Source organism: Ammodytes marinus (assembly GCF_949987685.1).
Source record: "Ammodytes marinus genome assembly, chromosome: 8".
NCBI classification, from domain to species: Eukaryota; Metazoa; Chordata; class Actinopteri; order Uranoscopiformes; family Ammodytidae; genus Ammodytes; species Ammodytes marinus.
In genome coordinates, this window is record NC_137212.1 from 27,641,172 (window position 1) to 27,669,024 (window position 27,853).

The 27,853-nt window shown below is 41.0% G+C and overlaps 2 protein-coding genes across 2 annotated transcripts; one reads left to right on the plus strand and one right to left on the minus strand.

The window, feature by feature from the left end:
* On the plus strand, positions 1-9,273 carry atp1b1a (ATPase Na+/K+ transporting subunit beta 1a). Its single transcript, XM_080033110.1, has 6 exons — positions 1-249; positions 4,851-4,979; positions 6,410-6,565; positions 6,813-6,997; positions 7,755-7,838; positions 7,923-9,273. The coding sequence occupies exons 1-6, from the start codon at positions 156-158 to the stop codon at positions 8,178-8,180; spliced, it is 906 nt and encodes a 301-aa protein (XP_079889236.1). The 5' UTR covers positions 1-155; the 3' UTR covers positions 8,181-9,273.
* Positions 9,232-27,614, minus strand: nme7 (NME/NM23 family member 7). The gene is made up of 12 exons (XM_080033103.1): positions 27,533-27,614; positions 25,507-25,608; positions 24,997-25,163; positions 24,398-24,508; positions 23,251-23,301; positions 22,826-23,033; positions 22,586-22,691; positions 19,832-19,896; positions 19,153-19,221; positions 18,876-18,977; positions 9,959-10,066; positions 9,232-9,370 (listed from the first exon to the last, which is right to left on the minus strand). The coding sequence occupies exons 1-12, from the start codon at positions 27,533-27,535 to the stop codon at positions 9,338-9,340; spliced, it is 1,125 nt and encodes a 374-aa protein (XP_079889229.1). The 5' UTR covers positions 27,536-27,614; the 3' UTR covers positions 9,232-9,337.
* Between the last annotated feature and the right edge of the window lie 239 nt (positions 27,615-27,853).

Consider the following 27,853-nt stretch of genomic DNA (forward strand, 5'->3'; position numbering starts at 1 on the left):
ATTGTGTGTGGTACAATTGGTGGAGCCGGGTAAGAAACTGTCCTTTCGCTTTCCTGTCGGGGACAGTTAACAGCCTGAGCTCAAACTAGCCTCACCTACCCGTTAGACCAGATAAAAACCGAGGGGGAAAGAAGGAGATATTACCGGGAGTTAACATGTCTGGAAATAAAGACAGCGACGGCGGATGGAGGGCATTTATTTGGAATGCGGAGAAAAGGGAGTTTCTAGGACGAACAGGATGCAGTTGGTGTAAGTATCTTTTCCTTTTTATTTGACAAAAGTAACTAGTAGCTAAATACGGTTCAAACAGGATCGGCACGATGTCAAACAAACAATTAGCACGTTTGGCTGAGGGAGTGGAAAGAGTCGGCGCTCGTTGAGGATTTCTTTCTTTCTTTTTTTTCCTTTCTTTTTCCGTTTCCTGACAGTAGGCTACAAACAGCACCTGTTAGAGCTCATGGCTGCGTCGTGACTTCGGTTTTCAATGGAGGCTGTGTGTTTCGTTAGAAGTTGGGTCTTGTCAAATCAGAATAAACACATAGCCTATAGAATCGGAGCTCATTTCAGAGAGTTAGCCCACTACACAGAATATAGGTCGAATTTAGTAAAAATTAAGGCTAAATATTTTGAAAGATAAAATCAATTAACTCGCTCTATTAATTAATTATTTGTCCCCTTGATATTTTCTTTCTTTGACTGTTTTAACTTCAGCGCATAGGATTTCACATTAAGCCTATACAGTAGTTTGATGGTTGTTACTGTGCAATAGCAAATGATTAACCAAGGCGTAGCCCCTATATCGGGCCGTTCATTAATACAACGTCCTTTATGAAAAGGTCATCCTGAAGGACAGTGTGTAGCGGTGGGATACGACTTTTCACTAAAGCTTTTGGGTGAAAGTTGGGTTGGTTTTTCCTGTGTGCATCGCTGCCTGCTCCACCCCTGTTCTATATTTTTAGCCCATCACTGGGAGTGCAAATGAAGGAACGGGGACATTTTATTCCTCTCAATAATGACCCGAATAGCTAATCTGTGGCTGCCGTGCACAGGCCCAGTTATGACTGCTGAAGGTGCCTCCCTTACCATTTCACTCAAACCCAAGATTACTAGATCCAGCTCTAAGCGTTTTAACACTGTTTTCAATACTTTAAGACGGGGGAATGCTCTCCTAATACGGTCAGCAGTGCCTGTTGATTTGATAGGATAACTGCGCGCCTGATTATATAGTGCCCACTGAGCTCATTAAACCGTTTAAAAGAGGGCATTTATTTCCCCCGTGTGAAATGCAGACGGGTTCGGCCAGACACCGCTTGGCAACACCAACACGGTGCTGTAGTGAAGCAGATCACGACTCACATGTCTCAAGGGCCGCCCCTCTCCATCTCCGAGAAGGTTTTTTTTTCTTCTTTTTCTCTCTCCTGAAAAATGGAGACATTGGTAGACACTTAACTGCCCGTTTAAAGCGCTCTTTTCTCACAACTTAATTAACAAAAGCTCAGATGAACAGTTGGTTTTCCGAGAAAGGCTAATTCATCGTCGACCAAATCACATGTCACGTAGCCGTATAGCCTACCCACTGCCGTCACAGCTGGCCGGTGCGAACAGTGTTCAATGGCGAGTTTTAAGTTAACGGAACTATTTTCAGATCCATGTAAACTATCACGTGATATGAGTTCAGCATTGTCACCACCTCTGTAGTTATAATAAACGGTTAGTATGCATGTGTTACAGGCTTAATATCTCTGTCGTGGGGGAGAACAGTGTCGCACTCGCTATAAAAAGAAAGAAAAAAGCGAGCGTTGTTGCTCTGAAAGCAACAGGTAGGCTATCCGTGCGCGCATGCCGAAACCATCATCAGATGTTTGTATTGGCCGAGTCAGACATTTTAAGTCAGTAAAGCTGGACGGTGTGAACTGTTTCTGTTATTTCTCAGCCGTTTTCATTTTGGAACATGTCGGTAGGAAAACGGCGAGTGTCTGTGCCAGACAGGCGGCGGCTCGTCTCAGTTGTTTTCTGTGTTCACTTTGACATTTGAGAAGAAGTGGAAGAATATTAAGAGGGTTTCAGAGAAACAGCACTGCAGAGCTGGTAGAAGCGTCGAATAGAGCAACAACAGAGGCATCAGTTAAAGTGGAGCAACATCGGAGAGGTGTGAACGTGGTGACGGCCCCCTTCACAACATGCTGCGGCAGTCTGGTGGGGGAGGTGCTCTCCATTCAAACTCTGCCCTTCCCCAACACAAGGCCAGTTTCTCTGCTATTTACATTTCTGGCCAACAGTTGTTGACTTGTATCATCTCTGGATAGGATTGCTTTCCTGTCTTTCTTGATACAGACCGTATCTCAGGGAACTGTAGGCCTATATTGAAATATATCCATGCACCTACAACGCCCCCCATTGTGCTTTGAACCAGAAAAGAAATGTTGCTGATACTAAAGTGAATAGTCAACAGTGGCTATAACCTCGCAGTCTGACACGCCTCAACTTCACCTGCATCCGTGAGAAAAAGCGGGAGATTGTTTACCAAATACTACTCTCACTGTGCAACAGGTGTCGATTGCAACATCTCTTTTGCTTAAGGGGCCTATCCTAAAGAAATCACTGCACAATTGTAATCCTACACAACTCTTCAGCACGGGTGTCAGGCAGTGTATAGTTTCCCTCTCAACAGGTGCACTGCACAGCAGTCCAGTTACGGATGCAGAAATGCTGATTAGTAAATAGCTCCACCGTGCATTTACATTGGTTTGCAGTCTGTGATAACCTGTTGCCATATCAGAACAAAACCAAGACGCTTTCTCTCCAAACTGTAGACATTCAGCATTATTTTTTACAATGTTTAACTCCTGATTCAGCTTCTTATTGAGAAAGGTTCATAAGCTTCTGTAGCTGTGGTACAAGACAAAGTGCCGCATAGACACAGTTCTGTCTGTCTGTCTGTACGCACAGACTAGAGTATAAAATAAAGGAATGTTGATCACGTGCTGGATTCATTGCTCATTCTGTTTTCTGTGCAACGAGACACTAGGCATGGAGAGGGCAGTCAACCAGCTCAGTCACCTGCACACTTCTCAGTCGGTTGCAAGAGATACGTCTAGATGGAGTTGAACCAGTTATCAACCCGCCAAACGGGTTTCTCTATGGCTGATTTTTGACATGCTACTGCAGTGGGGAGACATTTTAGGAAGGTGTCGCAACAACAGCAATTACATCAGGAACGGGAAGACTGAGGACCATCTGGCTGTGTGTCGAGTTCACAAGCCCACAATCAGAAACACTATAATGTTACTGTATGTTAGTGATAGAGTAATCGGACATCAAGTATCCAATGAGATTTGACATATAACATGACATGTGGTATAGATAGCCAGAAGATTAGGTCAGTTTTTAAAGATATTTCTTTTGCATTTTAATGCTTTATTGACCGTGCAGAGAGACAGAGGTGAAATGGGGCAGAGAGGGGAGTGACATGCAGAGATCGACCGCGGGCGGGAATCGAACCCGGCCTGGGGGGAGGGGGGGCACACGCCCTACCACTGAGCTAAGGGCGACCCCCAGATTAGGTCAGTTTCGGGCTAAATATATATTTTTTTAATTGTAAATCAAGGCCCTGTGTTCTTGATGGTCAAATGAATTGAACAGAAACATGAATAAGCAAAGTAAGAAGATCTTTCCATCGATTTGAAAATATATTTCTATATGTTATGTATTCCAATAACTTCCAGAGGTGCATGGATAAGCAAATAAACCTATACTGCAAAACGAGGATAGTGACGTACGTTATAGTTGAGGCTGTTTTTCGCTGTAGCTTGGGACCTCAAACTGCACATTGTGCGGGTTTCATTTGAGCTGCAGTTGGAAGATACAAATCCCATGGGAGTTTTGTTTTTGTTTTGTGAGATCACTCCCCAAATTCTTTTTACGCCAATCAGGACCACAGTATTACATCTCAGAGTTGTAGCATGGATACACATCTGTACCAGACTGATTCAAACCAGCTAATCTAAAAGTGATAGAAACACAGAGAGTACACTTTTAAGTATTGCTTTATCTGCTCTTGCCTGAAAAATGGCTGACAGCTGGCAAATAATGGATGCTAATTACAAGTATTGGCCTTCAACAAACGGTACGAATTAAGTGGGATAAAGACAAAGTGAAGCATTGTTTGTTAGAGAAGTGAGGACGGCGCTAATGCAGAACCTGTTGTATGTGGCCACAGTGCGGGGGAGGGAGGGTCTGTGTGAGAGAGGTGGCTGTGATGCTGACAGGAACCACTAGTGACTCATCACGTTCAACTAGAACCGTGCCCCCCTCCCCCCTGCTGTTGCATAATTGCAGTAGAATTTAAATTAGGCAGGGGGGGGGGGGGTTCATGGGCTTCATGATGAGAAGAGACAAGTCGTTTGTGGAGGAATTAGAACATGCAGTTACCAAGGGTTTTCTCTTTGTCCCTGGAGGGTTTTGTCCAAATGTTGTTCCTCAATACAAACGAAGTGGCATTCTGGGAGAAGTTTTAAGCGCTTTTTCTCACCTTATCTTCCCCATGATTGAACACACTTCATTTCAGTGAAGGACCTGAACTTATGTTGGATAATTCAAATTTGAAAATATCATTTTGCTCTTTTATGCAAGTTGGTCTTGAATCAAAACCGTGTAATATTCAAAAAAGTTCATCACTCTTAATACTACTCAAATGGGTTGGTTTTTAAAAAGTCATCCTATTTTTCCATCTCTGAATGTTTACAGCAGTACAAAAGTCCTAACATGTGAGGAGCTAATATCAGAGAATATCTGACACTTTTGCTCTGCATTTGACCTTGTTAATGACATGTAACCCTTTCCCCCTACAGTTAAAATCCTCATGTTCTACTTGATATTCTACATTTGTTTGGCTGGGATTTTCGTGGGGACCATTCAGGCACTGCTGCTCACGCTGAGTAACTACAAACCCACCTATCAGGACCGGGTCGCCCCCCCAGGTAAATATATATTCTTCACCTTTTTGTTGGAGTGATTTGGTTCAGTAAGGCTTTTTTCATCAGCTCAAGAGCTCAAGCAAACAGCAGCCATTGAAAGAGTAGTTTTTTGTCGCGCTGATTAGGAGTGTTTGGAGTCTCTGTGAAGATGGGGCTGTCAGTGGTTCAGGTAGTGAGAATGAATGTTGGGGTGTGCCTTAAAGCAGCCTCCTCTATCAGACGTCTGTCTGACCTTAGAATAAATAGGCTCAGCCATTTTGTCCTTCACTCCTCCCAGCCAGTCAATGTATCCCCCCTCGGGCTACTGGGGGACTGGTTGTAGCATACATACACACGGTGTTACCAAAGCCATTCATGTGTGCTGTGTGACACATGTTTACATACACATGCGTATGTGCAGCAGCCGGAGTTTATGGTTCGCTCTTTGTAAAAAATGATTTAGTTTTGTCACAGTTCAGAGGCCCCTAATCCTGTTTTTCCGAGGAGAACAATTCTAATCTGTAATCTTGTGAAAACATCACAAACTGCCACAGTGCTGTACACCGCTGCTAGCCAGCACGTTTTCAACATTTCCCCGCAAGCTTGGAGACGATGCAGGTTTTAAGGGTCCAGCCTGGTCTTGTTGTGCCAGTACTTGTTTGCACAGCACATGCTCCAGCCTTGGCGGTATTTTTAGCAGCCATTGTAAACGAGCGGCCTCATGCACACACTGCCCTTTTCGTCTGTCAGCCGTCCACAATCAAAGAGCTGCCTGGCAGAGAAACAAGTGTGGAGCGCTTTGAGCTGAAGTGAGTTTCCAGTAGTGGCAAGATAAAGGAAGCAGGGAGTAGTTAGATTTTTTTTCTTTTTTTTTCTCTCTCAGAGCGTAAGCCCGCCTCTCACTCTGGGGCTAAAAGTTTCCATTGTGAGAGAGACACACGTGAGAGTGGATGGGTGGGGGCAGCGGATTGGTGAACTTTCACAAGCCACGACTGAAATTCAAATGACTGAATTCAACTTCTCTGTCCCTGTTGCACAAATACTGTAACCAGAATGTTGCTCACAGTACAGCAGCCTTAAATAAACAGATCCAGCAGTGAGGCTGGGAAAAAGGATAATAAATGTCCTGTTTCCTTTCCCTCCTCTTACCCATCTCATTCTCTTGATGCCACGCCTCGCTGAGGCCTTGTCCACAAGGTCTATGGAAAATTACTGCTATAAAGAGCTGACAGAGACCATGTGAGGAAATCCCCAAGACCCTACATTGTGTTTTCCTAAGATAATATTACCAGAGACTCAGGGTTCTTCTACACAGGAAGGATTGCATGCTGTTGTACTTTGTGGCTTCTGTCAGGAATTTTACTTCACTAATAAATTCTTGCATTTAACTTTCTATGAATCAATTCCCTGAATTACGTTTTGTTTTAAACAAAACAACTTTGTGCTTTTTTCAGGTCTATCACACACCCCTCGCTCAGAAAAATCTGAAATTGCTTTCACTTTGTCTTCTGCGGACACATATAGCAAGTATGTGGCAAGCATGACAGCTTTCGTTAAACTCTATGATGACGACCGTCAGGCCGATCAGATGAAATTTGAAGACTGTGGAGGCAAGTATACCCCATACAGGGTACTAGACATACTCTACCCTGTTGGGCATATTGCACTGGTCAATCAAGATTTGTCGCTTTTATTATTATTTAGATTAATTAACAATACATTCTTATAATACCTCTTAAATCTGTGTGATCTTCTCATATTTCCATATACACAGTAGTAAGAATGAATAGGGAGTGTTGCTTTTTTTTATTGGTATTGGCTTATATTTAAAGGTGTGTTGTTTTGGCCCATTTGCAGACACTCCTCAGACATACAAGGACCGTGGAGCTCTGGAGAGCGACCAGGGACAGAGGAGAGCTTGCCGCTTCCGCAAGTCTTTGCTTGGAGGCTGTTCAGGGGACAGCGACCCCACCTTCGGCTTCAAGGACGGAAAGCCCTGCATTATTGTCAAGCTCAACAGGATTGTCAACTTCAGGCCACGGGTAGGTTTACAGCACACTTACAACATTATAACTTCCTTATCATTGGCGCATTCCCACTGATAAAGGCACAATAAACAAACAATAAAACATAGTTGTAGTGGTTTTAAAGAGTTATATTTGTTCACAATTGGTCTTCATTACTGACACATTAGAGTAAAGTTTCAGGCATCCAGCTGCAGACTGAGTTTGATGTGATGGATTTATTTTGATGTAACCTGTATGTTGCAAAGACACTGTACATCAGTGGGATGTGGATTATTGGTTAAGGTGTTGCTTTGCCAGAGCCCTCAACATAAAGAAAGTAGAATAGGTGCATGTAGGGTTCTTATTATCATTTTCAAACTACATAGTTTCTGTCTGGTTACAGGTTTCCTCATCTCTGCTTGAGTCTAGCGGCTACTTACTAGCTTACTACTCTTACTAGCGAAACACACTGCATCTCCCACCAAACTGTTGGCAGCCAGGGTTGCATTGTGGGTAATGTATGTGGCTTTTTGAAGAAGAATGTGTGGAATAAGAGACAATTTCTCCTTTTTTTTATAGGAGTGCAATGCTAAGCACTATACTATAATTGATATACAAACAGAGTTGCAGTAGAAAGACATTCTTCAATATTGTTCTCAACAAATACTTACCTGTAAATCATGCTGAGTTTCATGCAAGCTGCAGCTCCTGGTTCTGCTGGCAGCCACAGTCAGACCTAACATAGGTACCTGCCCGAGATGTTGTTCATCAAGCAGTCTCTCTCTCTTTCTAGACTCTTTCTGACAATGTGACACTCCCAGAGCCAGTGCGGAGCAAAATACAGCCCAATCTGATCCCCATCTTCTGCAAAAATAAGGTAGGTTGGATATGACAGCATCAAATTCTCTAGTATAAACGTTGTAAAAAGGTTACATTTTAATTTCTATGGATCTGTCTGCAGAGGCCCGAGGATGAAAGCAAAATTGGAGAGATCAAGTACTTTGGCATCGGTGAGGGCTTTCCTCTCCAGTACTACCCCTACTACGGCAAACTGCTGCACCCCCAGTACCTGCAGCCTCTGGTGGCCATTCAGTTTACCAACCTCACGTTTAATGAGGAACTCCGCATCGAGTGCAAAGTATACGGAGAAAACATCGCGTACAGTGATAAAGACCGCTACCAAGGACGTTTTGATGTTAAGTTCACAATCACCTCGTGACCTCAGCCATGATTAGCACTCACATTTTGAAACAAAATCAAATGTAGAGATAATAAAAGAGTTCAGATAAACACCACTAGTCTTTGAACATTCATAATATACAGGACCTACACTTAATCTGTGTGCTTTACTCTAGCTTTTCTGTGTGTTTGTCGAGGAGTAGAATGTAAAATACAAGAGTAGCAATAGCAAAAATATTTATTCTACTGTACATGAAAATATTCCTTGAGCCATGGGATGTGTTCATCTTTTACTGTAAACTGCAATTCCACTACTGACGTGTAGCGAGGTGTGTTTCTGTCCCCCAAAGTGTTTCATCCCAATGTGGTTTCTATATATTTTTGGAGTGTCCAGTGCTGTAGTATAGTCCTGATGTAATCTCTTTGTCTTATGTCAGCTTTAGTGGTCCAAGGTGTGTGAGTGTGTGTCTGTGTGCAGGTGTGTTAGTTTATGTGGGTGTGTGTTAATGTGCTCTGACTAACTGAAATACTAGCATGGTACTCTGAACCTTTAAGGCTCATGTTTGAGTAAATGACTGCGCTCCATGGAATCTTTTTCGTTTTTTTTGTGTGTGTGTTTCTTTTATCCAAGTTGTTCAAGTTGACTGTGGAAGGATACATTTGTAAACCTTTCTTTTTGTTGTTGTTCACCTTAGCTGTAGGATATGGTTTGATGATATTTCTGTTTGATACTCTTACATCTGTTCATTCTTAATTCATAGTGTAGAGCTTTGTGGGTCCAGCCTAGAAGAATGTCACCTCCATGGAAACAGTGGCAACTCAGTGCTTTGAAATCTGTTTTTTGCTGGAGACATCACAATGACGTGATGCTACTTACTATTGAATGTTTTAGCCATTTTCATGGTGGAAGAATTTTATATTTATGCAGTTGTACATTTTTTTCAAAGTTTAATGTATGAATCCAATACCAAAGTCGCTGGTCAAAACATTAAAGAATATCAGAGGCAATGCAGTATCCCGTGTAATAAGATGTTTAGTTGGTGTGAAAATACTTAAATCAATGTTGAAGATCAAAACACTTGTCAGGACTCTGCTCTTGTCACTTTATTTAATCTGCATAAGGCTGAAACAATAAACAGAAAACTGAGACAACTGTGAAGTCTTTGAGTATGTAGTGACACCTTTTCTCCTTTGCCTTCACCCATCCAAAATCTTGAAGAAATACTGCACCTGTCAAAGCAATTGAAAAGGAGTTAGAGTAACCACTGCATTAAAAACACAACATCAAAGTATCATCAGTCTGTCGCTCCTGCTCTGATTTCAGAATAGTGACATTGTTGAAGTTCACACAGTTAATTCTCCCCTGCACAAGCCCCTTCTTGGCCACTATGTCCCCAGTCTTAGGAAAATGGCAGCTCAGTCAGTCACAGGCTAATGTTTAACAAGGAGGCATTTGTCCAGGGCCACAGATCAGGAGTTTTCCTGAACAATGACGCTCGATGGGTCAGACCCACTCCCTACAAAACAATGGTTTTGTTTGAAATTCCTCTGCCATTCTTGTTATCCTCAAACCCAGTGTGAGCTAAGGTTGCCCCCAGCCCACAGAGCACAGTCACGAGACTGCTCTAAAGGAGCCGCTTCACAAAGTCGGGGGTTTTGTTCTTGGATAAATGCTCGGTACTTATTTATGCATGGCCGCAAAGACAATGAGGAAACCTTATTTGTAGGATAAGGGGAGCGTCACAGATTCAATAATGTGGGAGTATTCTACGGTACATGGAGTACAATGTGTGTGTGTGTCAGAGGCATACCACCCACCTCTAGGACACCGTCTTCAGGGAGGTCTGTACAGTGGACTGTGTTTTTCACTTTGTCTTTGCCGTAAAGGGCTCGCAGTGAAGTTGGACGAAGATGCCTTGAAATTTCCTGTTGAATGAAAACATTTCGATGTGTGAATCCTTAGCTGATCAAACATGCACAAATCATCTTATTGGTATTAAACAAGGGACCAAAAACAATGACATGACACACTCTCTGTCCAAAATAACAAGTCCTGTGAGGATGATGATACGCTGGAGTTTTGAAACTGAACATCCTGTCCTGTTGCATGTCACTAAGACAAAGTGATTACACAGCAAATGGACATGTGATCGTGAAAAAGGAAGTGACAAAACACAGACACTCAGCAAACTTTTTACACAGGGCGCGACCGATTACCATTGAAGAGGTGAAAACCACAGCATAGTCACACTCTGTTGATGTTATACTGTAACAGATACTTCTGCTCAGCTCTACTAGGCCGACTACATGAATGCCATATATAAGACTACTTTATATTTAGTGCATCTGTTAAACTATTTCAAAACAAAGCCCATACCTTTAATTGTTTCCTTATCACTGCTCAATGAATACATTAGTAAAGCACTAAGCTATATCAAGTGCAATGCTTTTTCCAGGCAGAAGCATTATCTCAAGTGTCTGTCTGTATTTCCTTTGAACATCAGACTCTCCCAAGGTCATAGCCGGGTGTTCTTGCCCTTTTGCTTCTCGTTGCCTGCAGGAAATGCTACCCTCCCACGGGGTACGCCATCAGTATGTGAATAAAAACTAAACCAAGAGCAGCATTAACTCCAAAGCTCTGCATACAGCATATAACAAAAGTAATAGTTTTATCTTATTCAGCAGTAGAGTCAACATCAGTGAATATACTCAAAACTGATCATATACTTTAGAAAACCTTCCCACAACACCCCCTGAAAGATTCCCATTGACAAGTTATTTATCCTCCAGTGTTTTATGAGAGCGCACACAAAAGGCGGGAACAACTTTCAATGTCATAAATCAACCTCGCCTCCTCCCTTAAGCCGCTCATTGTCTTTTAAAACAAACACCTCGTGGAAAACAAGTCTCCTCATTCCAGTGATTGTACCACAACAGCACTGAATTGACTTTGAAAAAAAAATAAAAAATTGTTGCAAGGTTCAAGGATCGTGGGAACTATGAGTCAACGGAGTTCAGTTTTGGCTCTTTTTCAAAATGTGTTGAATTTTGAAACTAGAACTTACGCCTGGCGGTTATATAACTCTGCCTGGCATATAATTGCAGAACAGTGAAAGTACAGCGGTGAAGGGCAAAGCTTTAAAGATGGTATAGATCCTAAGAAGCTACCATATGGTACAAGGTCAATGCTACCTCACAATATGTTAGGTTGCAGTAACCTTTGACCTCCAAAATCTATTCAGTTCATCTTTGAGTCAGTCGACACACTTGAACTGAAGAAATTCCCTCAAAGAATTGCAGAGATATTGCATTCACAGTATGCACATTCATAGTGACCTTGACCTCTAAAATGTAGTCAGTTGCATGAACGCGCAGCCGTCTTCTTCAGTTCCGCGATGGAGATCAGCAAGTCATCGTTCATGGGCACAGAGACCCGCCTCTTTATAGCGCTCTCTCTCCTTATTGGATAAAAACGAGCGGGACACTCAAATTTTATCTGGCAATTACTGGAAAGCTGAATGACTAGAAGACCTGTCTTATGAACTACGCATACTGTTTACGTTATTGCTGTATGAATATAGAGTGATTTAACACGCATATTAACTTACTTCTGCTTTAATGTCTTTTGGCTAATGCTTTTTTGATCAAAAAGGGCGGCCATGTTTTTCAGTCCATCAACTTGATATCAGGGTAACTAAATACAATATTCTAATAAAATTAAATAAAGTCAGGTCAATGGTTTTGGGGATATACATATTGTTTAGGCCAGCTGGTGACATGACTCTTTGTGCCATCATCTGGCTAATTGGTATCATTGTCAGCATCAATAAGATTGTATTAGTCAGAAAGAAGGTGAACAAGAAGACTCCTAATATGGCCGCTCAGTTGTGACATAAACTTTGCCATTACACTGTAATGATGTGTAACTTTGTGCTGTGCGTCTAAATACAGCTAACCTGTGTATAACTATCTGCAAAATGGCCGACAGTAACCCATGAGACTAAAGCCAAAGACGTCAAAGGGGAAATTAGGGGGAGATTTACTTAGTGATAAAAAGAATTCTTTGCAAGGCAGTGCTCTCTGTAATTGCATTAGTTACCCCTGAGTGGCCAGCTGCCAGAGTTTCATTTGATTTTAATGAGTCGTATAGTGTGCTGGACTGATGTTCACATGAAGACTTCTGGCTTCTGTGGACAGTAATGGCAGGGGCAGAGTGACCTGCTGATTACATGACCGTTGAGAATTCCAAAAGTCTCACGTCTGATCCTTCATGCTTCGCTGAATGTCCAACCCCTCTGTGTGTGACGGAGACACTGAAGCCACACATTGGTCATTCCACAATGTATACCACTGCCAGTGTGTTCTATTCGACTGTGAAGCAGCTTTAAGTTAGTTTGCAAAGTTTCCTGCCAACATTGCTCTAACCAATCACAAACATACAGTACACACATTGACATGCTAGTGAAGGGTAAACAACTGCTAAAGACATTTGGAAAAACTACTCATACATTTTAAATGATGTAGCTTGGTGGCAAACAACAAAAACATTGAAAAACATCCATAGTTTATATGTAACATCCCCTGATATGATGTTACAGAGCTTGGTAGGATCAATTCCATTATGAAGTTACAATGGTGACCAGTAGCTTTAATCAACAACAAACTGTGTATATGTAAAGGCCCTGGCAACCCAAATCCACTAAATCCTTGTAACTATGTTATTTGGGGAGTAAAATGAATGTTAATATGTATATGAAAGGTTTTAGGAATAGCTGCCAACCCCTGCAAACATACTTCCATGTCAGTTGGTCGAGCATTTGAAAAATCCTGATTCGAATGTCGCATGACAAGCCGTTTTCACACGCATCTCCACTCCAACATACATTGGACTTCTCGTTAGAAAATTTCAAATTCGAATTTTGGCTTGGAGTTTTGTTTTCACACGTCACGCGATTCTTAAAGACTATAAAAACAATTCTATGCCATCTCTCTGGTGCCGCGCAAGTGATACAGACTGTCTATTTGCGCCTGAGCCTACACTCAAAGCCCCGTCTGAGCGAAGCAGCGCGCACCCCGGTGAAACACTGTGATGGTGACGTTCACAGTGAGCCCTCGCCGAGCCGCCGTGCAGAAAAACTATGTGGTTTAAGACTAAATGATCACCGGGGATTCCTGCACGTTAACGTTGTAGAGGGGACATGCTTTCACGAGCCGATTGCATGTCCCGAGCCCTGATACACAGAGACATGTCTCCTAACTGACTGCGCGACGTCGATCGCTGCGCCGATTCATGCCTCTGACACGTCGACTCACAACATAATGAGTCGAGGCTTTGAATTCAGTGCTGGGGATGTGGGGCCATTTCACGTGCCTCTTTTTCCTCTCGTCACATCGTTCTCTATCCAAGCGCACACACCACTGTCCGGCCGCATCTGAGTGCGCAGCCAGTGCTCCACCCGAAAAAATAAAAAACAAGTTGGACACAAGCCCTGAAGCTGAATGATCGCTCTGGTAACGGTCAGTCCATAAATGGACGCTGAATATTAGACCCCGAATATAAAACGACCCGACTTTTTACGACCTATTCCCAGGGGGAAACTCCTTCTTATAATCGGCCCAATACGGCATGTGTCACCGCTGCATGTAACAATATTGCATTGGTGATGCATTTTTTTTTAATCAATGTAGCGAGTTATTATTTAAGTGCAGGCAGAGCTTCTTTTTTGTAAGCACTCCCTTCTGAGAATATGTTTCCGCGGCTATGCCTGTAGCCTACTTCAACAGCGGGTCTCCACACTGTTGAACCGTATATCGCATCAGCTCACGTGATGAGAAACATAATCAGACTCCGTTTTCTCTCTCTCTCTATTCCCACTCCTATCCACAGAAAAATCTGATTTTAAAAATGCATATGCCTAAAATAAGATTTTTTGCAAGTTAAATGGGAAATAAACTAATAAGAGATAGTCTAACAATAGCCTAAATAGGCTATGAGACAGAGATATTTTTATATATTTTCATTGTGACACAGACACCTGTTTCAATTAAATAGGTTGCGGTTGTGGTGGGGAAAAAATAGCATACAACTAATTGCAAAGCTAGCCTATATAGGCTAATAATAATAAGTTACTTTCTAGCAGGATGCAAGTGATTCTGAGCTGCGCTCTCAGCTGTGCCAAAGCATTCACCGTTGCTAGGGAAACCAGCTACCGTCGCAGCCCGTGCAGCAGTGTGAACTGCCAGTCAGGCTCATTGAGCATTTGCAACATTTTCAAGTTTGCGTTTCGTTGTGTGGTGAATCTTTGGTCTGAACTGGGCTAAACCTGCTCAGCACCGTGAGTGAGAGAACGTTCCCTTACAGAACGTTATTGACCACGCCCACACCGCCCTGCAAAATGTTCTAGACAGCAAAAAAGCAGTTTTTTAGACGAAATTTTATAATATTTATGAAAATAAATTTTTAATTGGATAACTGTAAACAGCTTGTAGAGAAACACAATATTAATGTCATATATTTAGGTCTCTGGGTTGCCAGGGCCTTTAAAATAAATAAATAACATTAATCAGGTTAAATGCAGCTACATTTTCTGTTCCACTCAGATGTACTTTTTGCCAGTATTACAGTGCACTAAATTTAGCCTAGCGGTCACTAGGGACAGCTGATATCTTTGACCACATGCATTAGACAGATGGGTCAAAAATCAATAGGGAAAGTCTATTTTTAATCATTGTGATGCAGGGATAGTATCTTAGAAACATGTCACTGGGAGTTCAGGTCTATGTGATCATATTTTCCGCTCACATCTACTGTAAGACAAAATGAGGCAACACAGCATGTTGTTGTGACCATGATGAGCTGGTCATTAGTAGAAGGTCGAATGGGGGCACCATTGATTTATAAAGCTGCTGATTTAAAGGGAAAGTGTATATATAATACAACTCTATGGTAAAGGGTAGAGAGTACAGTCTGGGTCAGGACTCAGTAACAGAGGGCCGCTGTGTCTGTCCACTCTGATATCAGGACACGTCACAAGACAATCTCATGACTGAGTGCGTGCAATGCAAGGCAGCTAAGGGCGTGGAGGTGTGAATACATGAGGATCCTTTATGGAAAGATACATGACGCTCAGTTAAAGGCAGAGTCAGCAATTTTGGAGAACGCTTGTTGCCAAAATCAGTGAATATTTCCTTACGATCCACTACCTGTCAATACTGTGTCTGTAATTGAAAAACAATTCTGCGTTAATACAAAACCTATGCCCTGTAAATGGGCATGTTGCAAGCTACGGTGGGTCCCCTTTGTTTACATACCAGTTTACGGAGTCTAGGCTGTTCATAAACACCACTTTTTTTCAGCGAACACACAGTACGGACGGGTAGTGGATTGTGAAGAGATATTCACTGATTTAGTTAATCAGCGATTTTGACAATAAGTTGTTTCCAGAATAGCTGACTCCACCTTTAAAGGCATGGTCTATTTATATTGATGTTTCTGTTCTCTTCTGTGTATATTCCAATCAAATTGATCTGTGACCAAGTTTGTTTGAGGTCACTTTATCCAGCCATTCAGCTGTGCACAGTCACGTGCTTATTAACACAAGACTTCTGTTGTTATCGATTAGCCTTGAATCAACTGGAATTAATCAATAGCCTGTTCTTAGCACAAACAACAGACCCTTGACTTCTAACAAACTGTCTGACCTCTTTATACAGTCTGACCTTACAGTGTTTCTCCAGTAAAATCTGTCAGGCTGATAGTGACGTCTGGAATGTCTTTAAAATGTATTGTACTTTGGTTTTAAGCAGAACAATGTAACACACACACACATGCCCTGGTGGTGACATCATCAGCCAGCCTCGAACACACTGATCTAGTCTACCACATTTCAAGTCAGTGATGCTGTGACTTTGGTGTATCACATGACTGAACTGCAATGGTGAGTAGGATTGCTAATGCTAAGGTTATTTGTCAGACAATACTGAGGAGAGTGTGAGGTCACAGAAGTGATGAAATGGCCTGACCTCATGGTGAGTCAGAAAAGTCTGAAGCCATCAAAAAGGCTTTGATAGAGAAAAAAAAATGAATAAGCAGCATCTGGCAGCAGCCTCAACAACATCAAATATATTGGCGATTTGAGGAAACAGTAAAAAACTGTATACATTTTGCTCGTATATATTGATGCCACTCTTCACTGTTGATATGATGCCCAAGCTATCTGGAAATTATAACCTGGTACACATTTAAACTTGAAACACTACTTACTTCTTTATTGCGATTTTCTTTTCCTTTTTATTTAAAGAGAAATGTGTGCTCTCCAAATAATGTGTTAGGTGAACAATCAAATAAACATTCTGTACACAGGGTCTTTTAGTGTCACCATTGATAGACCAAACCGGAGGCAGATGTGGAGAGGGGGTAACTAATAAAATAACAGAAGGGGGTTGCAAAGGCCTAATTATTTTGGCATCAATGAGCAGTGCTATAGTGTCATGTGACCTGGAAATCATTAGACAATTAACTTACCCCATTCCGGCTATGGGGCTGCAATGTCAGTAACATTTTGAGAGTGACCAGGAGGACTAACGATTAAGTAAAAAAAAACATAATCATTCAAAAAAAGAACAAGAAAAAAATCACGGAAACAGGAAATGACCAGATCTAAAGCTGATCTATTTTTAACTAGATTGAACGCTGAGTCATGGACAACTTGTAAGAGTAACTAAACAGAGAATGGAGTGATTAGATTTCCCATCACGCACAAGCACAGCCCTGCAGCACTGGTTCCACAGTACTCACAAACACACACATGGATGCACATACACACAAAAACACACACACCTTTGTTTCACCAACGTTCTCTCTATCTGATCACATAAGCCACACGATCTTGAGAAAGAGTTGTGCTGCTTTAGCAAGAAAGAGATAGCATCCAATTCACAAAGCAAACGCAAAGGGGAAAATGCACTCAAACTGCACTGCCAAGCAGACAGCGTCCTGGGAGCACCTGTTCCGTTTGCATGTATTTAAATCAAGGATGCATGCAAAGATTGGGCGCAAAGTTGCCCCATTCCTATGAAAATAAGCCTTGGTGCATATATACCATCTAATTCTCAAAGACCAGCGTCTTAATTGCCACATTAATAATGGTGCTATTTAACACAACACAGACCCTTGTAGGGGAGAACGGGGTTTTATGTCACACGGGTTGGTTGTCACAATCGTTATTTCTTGGAACCAGAAGGCACTGTCTGTGAAATTTTGGTAGGAAAATATCCAGAATTGGGATCAGAGGTCACCTACATAGTCTTTGTTAGACTGCTGAATTTGAGGTGAGAGGACTGTTTGTGTTTTTCATGTCAAATTGAAAATATTTAGCTCCTCAGTATTTTTCTTCCAGGCTTTTACACAATGGGTTTATATCAAAACACTTGTTACCCTAAAAAAGTGGGAAGGGTAAACTATAGTTTAGATTGTGGTTAGCAAGCTAATTAGTTGTCAGACGGTTGTTGGCCTTGATGCTAGCAAGAAATTCACGTTGGGGTTGGTCGTCACATTTTTTGGGGGGTTCGTTGTCACATGTTATCCAAAGGCTGCAGCCAGAAAAGGAACCCAATAACGAAAGGAATTGTCAAGCTGTATCCTCACTGACACCCCAGAGAAGGAAATAATAGTGGAGGAAAAGGCAGCTAGCATGCAAAAGAAAAAAGAGCAAAAAAATCAAAACAACCCAGTGCATCCCAAACTAGACCAGCTGCCAAGGCTACAGTAAGTTATGTAGGCAAATGTATTTGTCAACTTGACAATGCAATTAAACTTTCAAATTTAGTTCTGCTTTCTTGAGAAACTGGGAAGAGATCCGCTTACTCACTTAAACACAAAAGGAGGGCAAACTCTGCTCGGTTGCCAAATGTTGTGGGCGTATTAGCGCCGCCGCCGGCATATAATTAGTGCATATCCTTTGTGGATAGGATGCTAAACTCAGAATGAGGATGCTATTTCTACACAAATCATGGAACTATTAGCGCGTGCAATCCATTCTTGGCTCCTAGTGTAAAAAAAAAGGGCTAAACAACATTGTCCAATTCATTCTGAGCTTATTTAGTCTGATAAAGGATTCTTTAGAACCAACAGGTCTGAATTACTTTTCATGTGATATATACAGTATATTTATAAATACATGGTGTCACTTGTCTTCTAGCTGCCAGGCTTAATGACTTCTCAGCAGATGTGTTCCAGACACTTAGTAGAAACTGAACTCAGGCTTATGCAAGATGCAGGACAGAGAGAGAGGCACATAAAAGGCTGCACTGGCACTACATTCACGCATAACTTTGAACAAACAAAAAAAAGAGACAATAATCACTTACTGCTGTTGCATTTCTCAGATTAAAGAACCAGCTGTAGAAATGGCTTCATTTTTATAGTATAAGAAAATCAATATTTCTGTGGATTGAGTAAATATTAGAAAAACCTCTTATTGCAGAGAGGTTTTTTCTGACTGCATTCATTTCAGCTGCATGGACTGAATAAACTGTAGTGACAGGTGATATGTTAGGTGTATAAATGGTATTTTCTGTTGCCTGTCTTTTGAAAGGTCGGTTCAAACGGTGAATAATCATTTGCAGACAATATAATGATTTCCACCACGTTTGACCGAAGCACTTGGCCTTTTACCTGTCAGACAGGCTTCATAATAATGATATGGCAAATAATATTTGACAAAGTTGGACTCACTGGATCGGCGGGCCCACAGAATTCCCTAAATGACTGCGGTGCGTCGGTGCCATGGATCTCTAGGACCATGCAGGGTCCAGAACACAGCTCGGTCACCATACTCTGCAAGGTGGACAGTGGAGAGTACAATGGCAACAAATCAACTGGAAATCCTTTCTCCTGTCACTCTTGACAAAGATAAGACTGTCTTGGTTTTTTTTTGGCAAAAGTAACAAGTGACAGATCAATCTTTCAGGTGGTTGTTATGATGGCACACCAGTCTAGTGTTTATACTCACAGAATACTCCGTAACAACACCTTTGTAAACTTCAAAGAATTCCTCTGCATTTGCCCGGTCCACGTTGAACTGTGAAAAGGATATATTACTCGAGAATAACCAGTGTGAAAATGAAAGGTGGAATAACAATGGAATAAAGATAATGCACTCTAGTAGAACAGGAGAAAACACAATGACGGCATTATAATTGTGACAACAGCTCCATTATCACAGAAGCCCTTTTTTAATATAACTAACTAACTTACTAACTAACTAATTGATTGAGAAGATGAATAGCATGAAATGAAATTCTTTGGACCAAGGCACTGCATGAATTGCTATTTTGCACTCATTTTATTCCCTTTTTTGCACAACACACTATGCATGTGACCACAATGATAAATCCCTGATTGATTTTTGTTGTTGTCCTAAAAGCCACATCTGATGTGGCAAAACAAATGGACTGTGAGAGGTCACTGTTTGCAGCAGTAACGCTGACTTTAGATACGAGGTCAAATGGATCAGAGAAAGTCAATACGGTGCACTTATTGGTAACAGGAGTAAAGCTGACATGAATGGGCATATGAGCACACTCATTTATATGGAGGAGGGGACAGTGCTATTTTAACAAATCAAATGTGTGACAGACTCTCCAGGACCATCACAATACGGGCAGAAGAATCATTTGATAAGCTTTTACCATCTGAAGGGCTGAGATCTCAAATCCAGCTGCAGATATGGTGTTCAGGATCTTCCCAGTCAGACCTGTGAGCACATGAAAGATGTTCACATGCATGAGCCGTTAAGTGACATGCTCAGTGCTTTGATAAACTCTTCGATAAGATCCCAAGCAAATAATTGATGTGGCAGCAGTGCAGTCACAGTTATTTAAGCATAACAGTGTAGATCAGACCAACAACAGTATGCCAATTTATATTAAACGCCTGGTTAATATCATTGAATGTGCCATGAAGCCATCGTAACGCTTCTATTCAGACATAAATATTAGGTTGTTGCATATTGTAATGACCTCAGATTTATGTGTCTCCTTTGTTCAATGAACAGTGAGATTGTCTTACAGATGTCCTGTCTATCTGAGGGGAGTAGACAGTATGTTTGTCCACACTGTCAAAAGAGCGAGATACAGAGCTGGACCTCTTGTCACTGTGTCCGTACATTACTGTTCAAAATGTATCAACCCCGGTGACGAAGGTGCACCAATGACACAGTGAAGGTCAGAAGGCTGCACAGAGACACACATAGAGAGGGCGCCAGTCCCATTATCTCAGTCTGACATCCTGATAAAGCAGTAGCCTGTGCACTCCTCAGCCTGGGATACTAGGTGTCATTTTCCACTGATTCTAAATGCTGCTGAGGGTGACCACCACTTTCAGTCTGGACCAGGTGCTGCAGCCAGTGCTGATTGAATAACACATTACTGTCTTCTTAACCTTTATTTATACAGGTATATCCCATTGAGACCGAAGACTCTTTTGCAAGGGAGAGTTTTATTTGGGTAATGCTTCTGTCACAGTCCAGTTCCATTTGTATTAGGTGAGTAACCACCTCCTGAGTCCTCTGTGCCCTGCCCAAGCAGCAGCCAGCAGTCGAGGATAGGCACACACTCAACAGTGCTGCTCCACAAGCAGCTAGTGCTGTTGCTAGGTGATCCTATTCTGGGTGCCTGGCAACAGAAGCCTCTCTATTCCAGTCATGTCTGAGTGCATTTTCAGGCACAACGTCTTGGCTCACCACTGTGATTGGCTGTGCCCTGTGCACGTACCTGTAGCGTAATTTGGCCTCTTCAGTGATCTTCAAGGGATACCAAAAATCAATCCCACTTTGAGCATGGCCGGCCAAACCCTTCAGACTGGGTTACTGTGGGTTATTGTAGATTAACAATACTTGTTGCCTCTCAAAAGGTCCTGCTACTTGTCACCAATTGTTCAAACAAGATATTGCAGGCACCTCTGGCTCACTCAGAAATTGATTTAATTGTGTAGGAGGAGATCGCACGGCATTTTCAAAGTGGCAGCCGTCCATTACAAAAGACAAATGGCATTCTGGTAAGTGTGTTAAGGAAAGGTCTCATGTCATGTCTTAGCAACAAAAGACCTGTCAGTTATATTGTAGACAGCAGCGCCTGCTTGAAACGATGTCTTGTGCAAGCAAATACCTATAAAGCTGCTGAACCGCTATGAGCTCAGAAAAATGTATGGGCTGAATTTCTAAGGTTGCATACACCCCCGCATCAAATACAGGCCTTCGGTTGATCAGTTGTGGCTGTTGGATTTGTACAAATGACAAGCTGAAGGCAACAGCCCTTGTTTGGAAAAAGACTAAACTAGAACTATGAGAGAGATTTTGACAAATACACTGAAACCTCAATTAAAAAGGCCCTTATGTGTACTGTCGAGAATAAATGATGACCATCATTATAATAATCATTAGTTATATTGAAACAATTATGCAAAAGCATACCCTATGTTTTCAAGGAATTTATTTTGGAGCTGTTTATGAGTTTAACAGTTGCTCAATTATTTCCTGCAGCATATCGAAACATGCCCACAGTTAAGTGGGGTTTTTAATGGGTCCACTCTCATAGAACTTTCTCACGGGACACAACATTTCAACATGTCATGGCATGAGAGCACAGGTGAAACTAGAGTAATAACACAGGCAATTAATGTTATTTTGATTGGTCAAAATGTCCTACGATGAGAAAGGTATATGGACCATAGAAGGAATAAAATAACACTTCAAAATACCTCTAATGGTGTAATTTCTGCTCGGCCATATTCAAATACAATTCCCTTTTTTCTGATGTTCCTGTTCCTTGTTGTTAAATGCTAATATCAGCAATGCTGATAGGCTCTCAATGACAATACTAATGCTGCTACTTAATACATTTACTATGATTATCACCTGAGTTTAGCATGTTAGCATGCTTTGAATGAGTACAAAGAGCTGAGGATGATGGGAATGTCATTCGTTTTGCAGGTAAATAAATCAAGAGTATTGGGCAAACTTAATATTTGAACAGACAGTGCTGCTACATGAAAAGTTAACAGGACCATCAAATAGACCGTCGTTGACATCCCACGCTGCTGAAAATAGAAAAAGGGAGCACAAAAACATAGATATAAACTTGGTCAATATCAGATTAAAAAAAAGTACCACTGAGGATAGGCCCCTCAAGGTTGAGTCCGAAAATAAAGATTACATAGCAAAGCCAAATTTTGGAACCACAAAAAAAGTGCCTTTGTGTGACAGAAACATATTAACAGCAATAAGTGGAAGGGCAGAAACAAATCAGTGTTCTCTTGCACAGCAGAATTGATTGATGGTTCAACCGACGGACAAGGACCGAGATGGACACATTGATTAGAAGCTGTAGAAGGATAAATTCATATAAATATTAATGCCTGCAAATAGATAGGTAAATGTTCTGTACCTTCTGATATGGCATGGGGTTTGATGATGCAGCACGTGCAGTCTGTGTAGATGGCTGTATTAGAGGGACCGTGGCCAATTGTGGACGGGAAAAAAAATTCAAGCTCCTAATAAGACGGACGGAATAAAAAACACTTCAGAAATGGCATTAATCATAATAATTTCTTGGGATGTGGAGCACGGTGGACAAGGGGCAAACGTGGACATGAATACAGCAGGTTTTAGCTTCAAATCCACTCACTCTTGCTGCTGCAGCGAGTGAGTCAGAGCCGTGTCCAACGTTGCTTATGCCATCTGTTCCAAACTGGGCACGCACGCTCAGTGGGGCCTCCTTCCGCGCCACAGCAGAGTCTGCAGGTCCCAGGAGCCTCCGCCAGATAGACATGGCCTCATCACCCATTAGCTCCATGGCAACCACAGGCCCCGAGGACGCATACTGCACCAGGTTACTGTTCAAATGGAGCAACAGCACCCGATCATTTATTCATACGAGTGGCATTCCTAGCAGCGGTAGGTCAGCTGTGTTAAATATGTTCAGATGTCACTACAAGGTCATTAGGATTACTGTCACATGTTTCTGTTAACGATAGTGACCGGGCTATTAGAAACATTCTCTGCAGGCTCACACCGGCGCTCCAAACTGGCAAATCATTTACAGGCACTCACTTGTAGAACGGCTTTGACTGATGTTCCGCATAAAAGTCTGCTGCTTGGCTCCTGTAAGATTAGAAAACCATTAACTATGGACAGTGTTTATTTTGATACAAGAGGCAATCAATTTGATATAATGAAATGATTATATGAATTGATACAGTTTGTATATATTTCATTATTTTTCAGTGACAGTAATGCTTACATGTTCTCAGGTTAATACACCCACAGTTGAACTGCAGTAACAGCACCCTGCCACAGCCTTGTAATAGTGTGGGTAACTCATGCTACTTTAGTCAGCCATAAAATGTATTGTTGAGCTCAGGTTGTATTAAACATATTCAACCCAACAAACCTCTAGCATTTTAAGACCAAGTATTTCTCAACCAGGATTTTCTTTTTGGCAGTCAGATCTACTTAGTGGATAATAAGAATGGAAACATGATCTTAACTTTCTCATAATTCCCCCGGATGTTTCTGAAAAGAGATAGAATCAGTACTTCACTTGGACTTTAGTAAGCTAACTAACTGAACTTTGAAATTGAACTATTTATTTTTATATTTCTATGTTTCCTCCTTACTCAATATTTGGTAAATGTGATTCCTTTTGGGATAACAAAATAATAGATAAAGGCATCTGCATTTCTCCCCTACAGTTTAATTCCTGGCTATGTGGAAAAGGTTCCATTGAGCCTCTCATGCTGGAAAAAAGGACACAGAGGGGACTGGTAACCTCAGTATTTCTAAAATCCTGCCTACAGCCTTGGCTTGAATGCAATCTATCACGTGCATTCAAATTTTTTTTGTAATAATAGTCAGACCCTTTTAAATACAACAAAACACTATGAAAAGTAGAAGTCTGGCAATCAAATTGTTACAATTACAGATGCATTATCAGCAATGCTCATTATACAAATGGCTATATCTGAGACTGAGATGGGTATGATTATTTAAATTGCACCATGAATGAGCATCTGATAAAACTGTTAATTAAATTCCAGTTGGCATGCCATATGTTCCTAATGGGGGTGAGAACACAGAGCCATCCATCTGTTGATGTGAGGAAAGTGCCACTGATCTGTGATCTGCCCGTGTCTGAAAGATTCACAACTCACAACTCTAGCATAAGTGGACTCTCTCACCAGCCAGGCTTTGACCTTACCATGAAAGCTTTGTCATTTTGGCTTTGGTCACTTTCAGGTCGGAGGAGTAAATCAGTTCCAACACATCTCCGATCTTGGTCACTACATCTGGCTTTATTAACGCAAGGGTTCTGAAAAAAATGGAGAGAGCAATTGAAAAAGCAAATCACTAATACAATGTGACTTAGCAAGTTAGTCAAACTTAGTCAAGCACATACAACTGAAGTAAAACATTCTTTTATGTGAATAATCTGATTGTAAGTCATTCAAGAGCAGATGCTGCTTGATGAGCATCAAATAACTAACAATATATAAGAATTTGAAAGGACCTTCCTTTAAATGATGACATTAAAGGTTAATAACAATTGTCAATCAAGGCATTACAGCTGCAATTAGCCTTTACCATCCCTTTTTTCTAAACCATACTGACAATTTAGTACAGAGTTTGCTTTAACGTTATGTCTGTGAGTAATCCTGCAAAATATGGATTATGAATCTCTGAAAATAATGTTAAATAAAAATAATAAGCCACAGTCACAGCAGGGATCTATTGTCAGAGCAATGTAAAGCTTTGAGTCATGTTACTACAGGGGATCATGTGACGTTTATCACAACATACCTTTCCTTTTTGCTGCCAAGTTTGTTTGCTGTGAACTGGTCTCCATAGTCGATAATATTAAGCTGCCGTGACAACACATTCACCCGATTCCCAACAAACAGGTCCACTGGATAAATGTCGTTGTTTTTGGTCCTCCTCAGAAATATTCTCTGGTTTTTAACATCAAACTGCAATATTAAAATCAAACATGTTGTTAAGTCTATGAAAATCACATATCAAGCAGTCCAGGGTATAGCCTTTGTTGCAAATGTGATGAGGCACAATTTTCAAAATGTCAGCAGTGAAAGAACACTGTTGAACTTATATCCACATTTGATTAATGTCTATATCAATTATTTGACATGAAATACATACCGGTCATCATAAAAAAAAAAAAGATTTGAGGATAGAGAGCTCTATCAATAAAATGACAGTAGCATCAACGTTATGAGTGGATTAAGTTGAAGCAGCCAATGTAAAGTAAGAGCAAGTTAAAACAAAGGATTAACTGGATACATAACTACTGCTTACCATTTCCACTGAGCTGTCTTTGGGGTAGTAGAAGAGTTGGTAGCGGCGCAGGAGAGCTGCAGTAGGGTCGTACCACTCAGCAAGAAAGGCGTAGCGATCCTCCTGGTAAAGTCACGGAACAGATCAAATCAGAATAATAGGGATGCACAAAATAAGACATCCTGAGCTAAAAATGTTGTGTACTACTCAGAATGTTGGCGTAATTTGTTTTAGTTCTGTTCTTTTAGGCCTTGGTCCCAGATATATAGACGCAAATGGTTTAACAATAGTCCTAAATGACAAAAGATAAACACTGAATGAGTATGAATACCAAATAATTACAGCTTTAAGTAGCATCTCTGTCTGTGTACAAAACTCCAATATTGTTGCAGTAGATGTAACTGTATCTGTAAAGGGGTGATATCAGAATATTTGCCCGTTAAAGCCGCTTTGACTGTATGGTTTAAGCTCATAAACTAAAACTCATTTGGAATTTATATCACTCTCTCAACTACTTCTCACTGCATGTATTCACACTGCATTCAGATGGATTGCCTCACCTACTTTCTTGACACTCAATGTGTTTTTTATTACAATAATCTTGCAGAGACTTGATGCATACTTCAGTTAGGTAATGTCCCCTGTCAAAAGTTATGTTGCTGTCATGCAGTACACATTTAAAATCTGGCTTTCAACCGCACAACCTTACAATAATAAATTATGCATTTCCTCAGCTCAGAAAATGTTCAAGTCGCAGCAAGTTCATAAAAGGTGGTTTGGGAGCTGAGATTGGTCACATGGCCAGGACTGTGGAGGCTACAGGTTTTCCTCATTGAGCAGTCTGTGTTCTTACAAACCCAATGATTCAGGCTTACTTAAAGGCAAATAAATGGCATTAAATAACAGTTAGCTGTTTATTGCGATTGTACTGACAATGACTTATGTACCATTAGAATACCTTAGTATGATCTCACATATCAACTCTTGAGCGAGGATGGATCTTTTTCTATTCATCCTGAGAGGAGCTCAAAAGGCAGTGTACACAAATAGCTACATAGAAAGAATTATTTGATAAAAGTGAATTAGTCAGTTAGGCTAACACTTAGTAATACTTGCTGCTCATTTGTCAGTACTGTCACTTCATAGTAGTAACAGGAGCCTGTGTTTGACTTCCAGCTATTTCTTTGCAAAAAGTGCAGTCAGGCAATTCAGGTTAAATTAAAGATTTTATGCTGAAACTAGTATTGTGTGCAAATGTGTGTTTATCTCTGTGAATGACAACACGCCCAAGGTGTTTCCTTGTCTGCAGCCCATTGTTAACATCACCTATGACCCTGTCTGGCAAAGATAAACAAACTCTCTGCTCTGCAGAATGATGTATAACAAGTACAACCTAAACTGCCAGAGTATAGATAGATAGATAGATAGATAGATAGATAGATAGATAGATAGATAGATAGATAGATAGATAGATAGATAGATACTTCATTATACCAGAAAATATATTGTATACCAGTGGTATACAATATACCACAATATAAAATAATCAATTCATTCAATCATGGCACTTTTATGTTAGTCAAGAGACAGCACCCAGGCTAAAATATTTAGGTCCTTCACAATAAACTTTAAAATGCGTAGACCACCTGCCACCTCTCATGTATTAGCACACACTGGAAAAAAAACATAATGTGTTCTAGACTTTGATACTGATATCTAGCTTATTATTTCACGTGTAAGTTATATTTGAACTAACCCAAGCAGTACTAATGCTACAGATTTAGCCAGACAATGCTAACTGACTCGACATTTACCACTTTTTGTTGTTGCATTTTGCTACATTTGACTACTCCAAAATGCCAACAATCAATAAACTCCTTTTACTCAGCGTAACGGCGCTACCTTACTGTTAGCTGTGTTCGCTATACAAGCGTTAGCAAACTGTTATCTGTTTGGTCCATTCAATGCTTTTACTTCACTGGGTTACATGTTTTCCCTGAGTAGTGCTTCCGCATTCATTTTATCGAACAGGGACATTTAAACTTACCATTTCAGCCAAATAAATAAAGTTTAAAAGTCTCAACGCCGTTTGCAGCTAGCAAACGTTTGCTATCCCGGGCTATGCTTCGTTTCTATAGTAACTGTGGTGACAACCCATGGTGCGTTCATGGTGCATTCAAAAAATAATGTACTTGTAAATCCTTCTGCAGATTGAACCGCTTTAACTTTTACAGGAGTGAAATAATTCTTACAAACATACAGATTTCAAAAGTAACATTAAGTTTACTACATGAAATATAGTAATACACGTCAGACATATCATGCAATTAGTTAATATACATATGAATATTGGTAGACAAGAAAATAA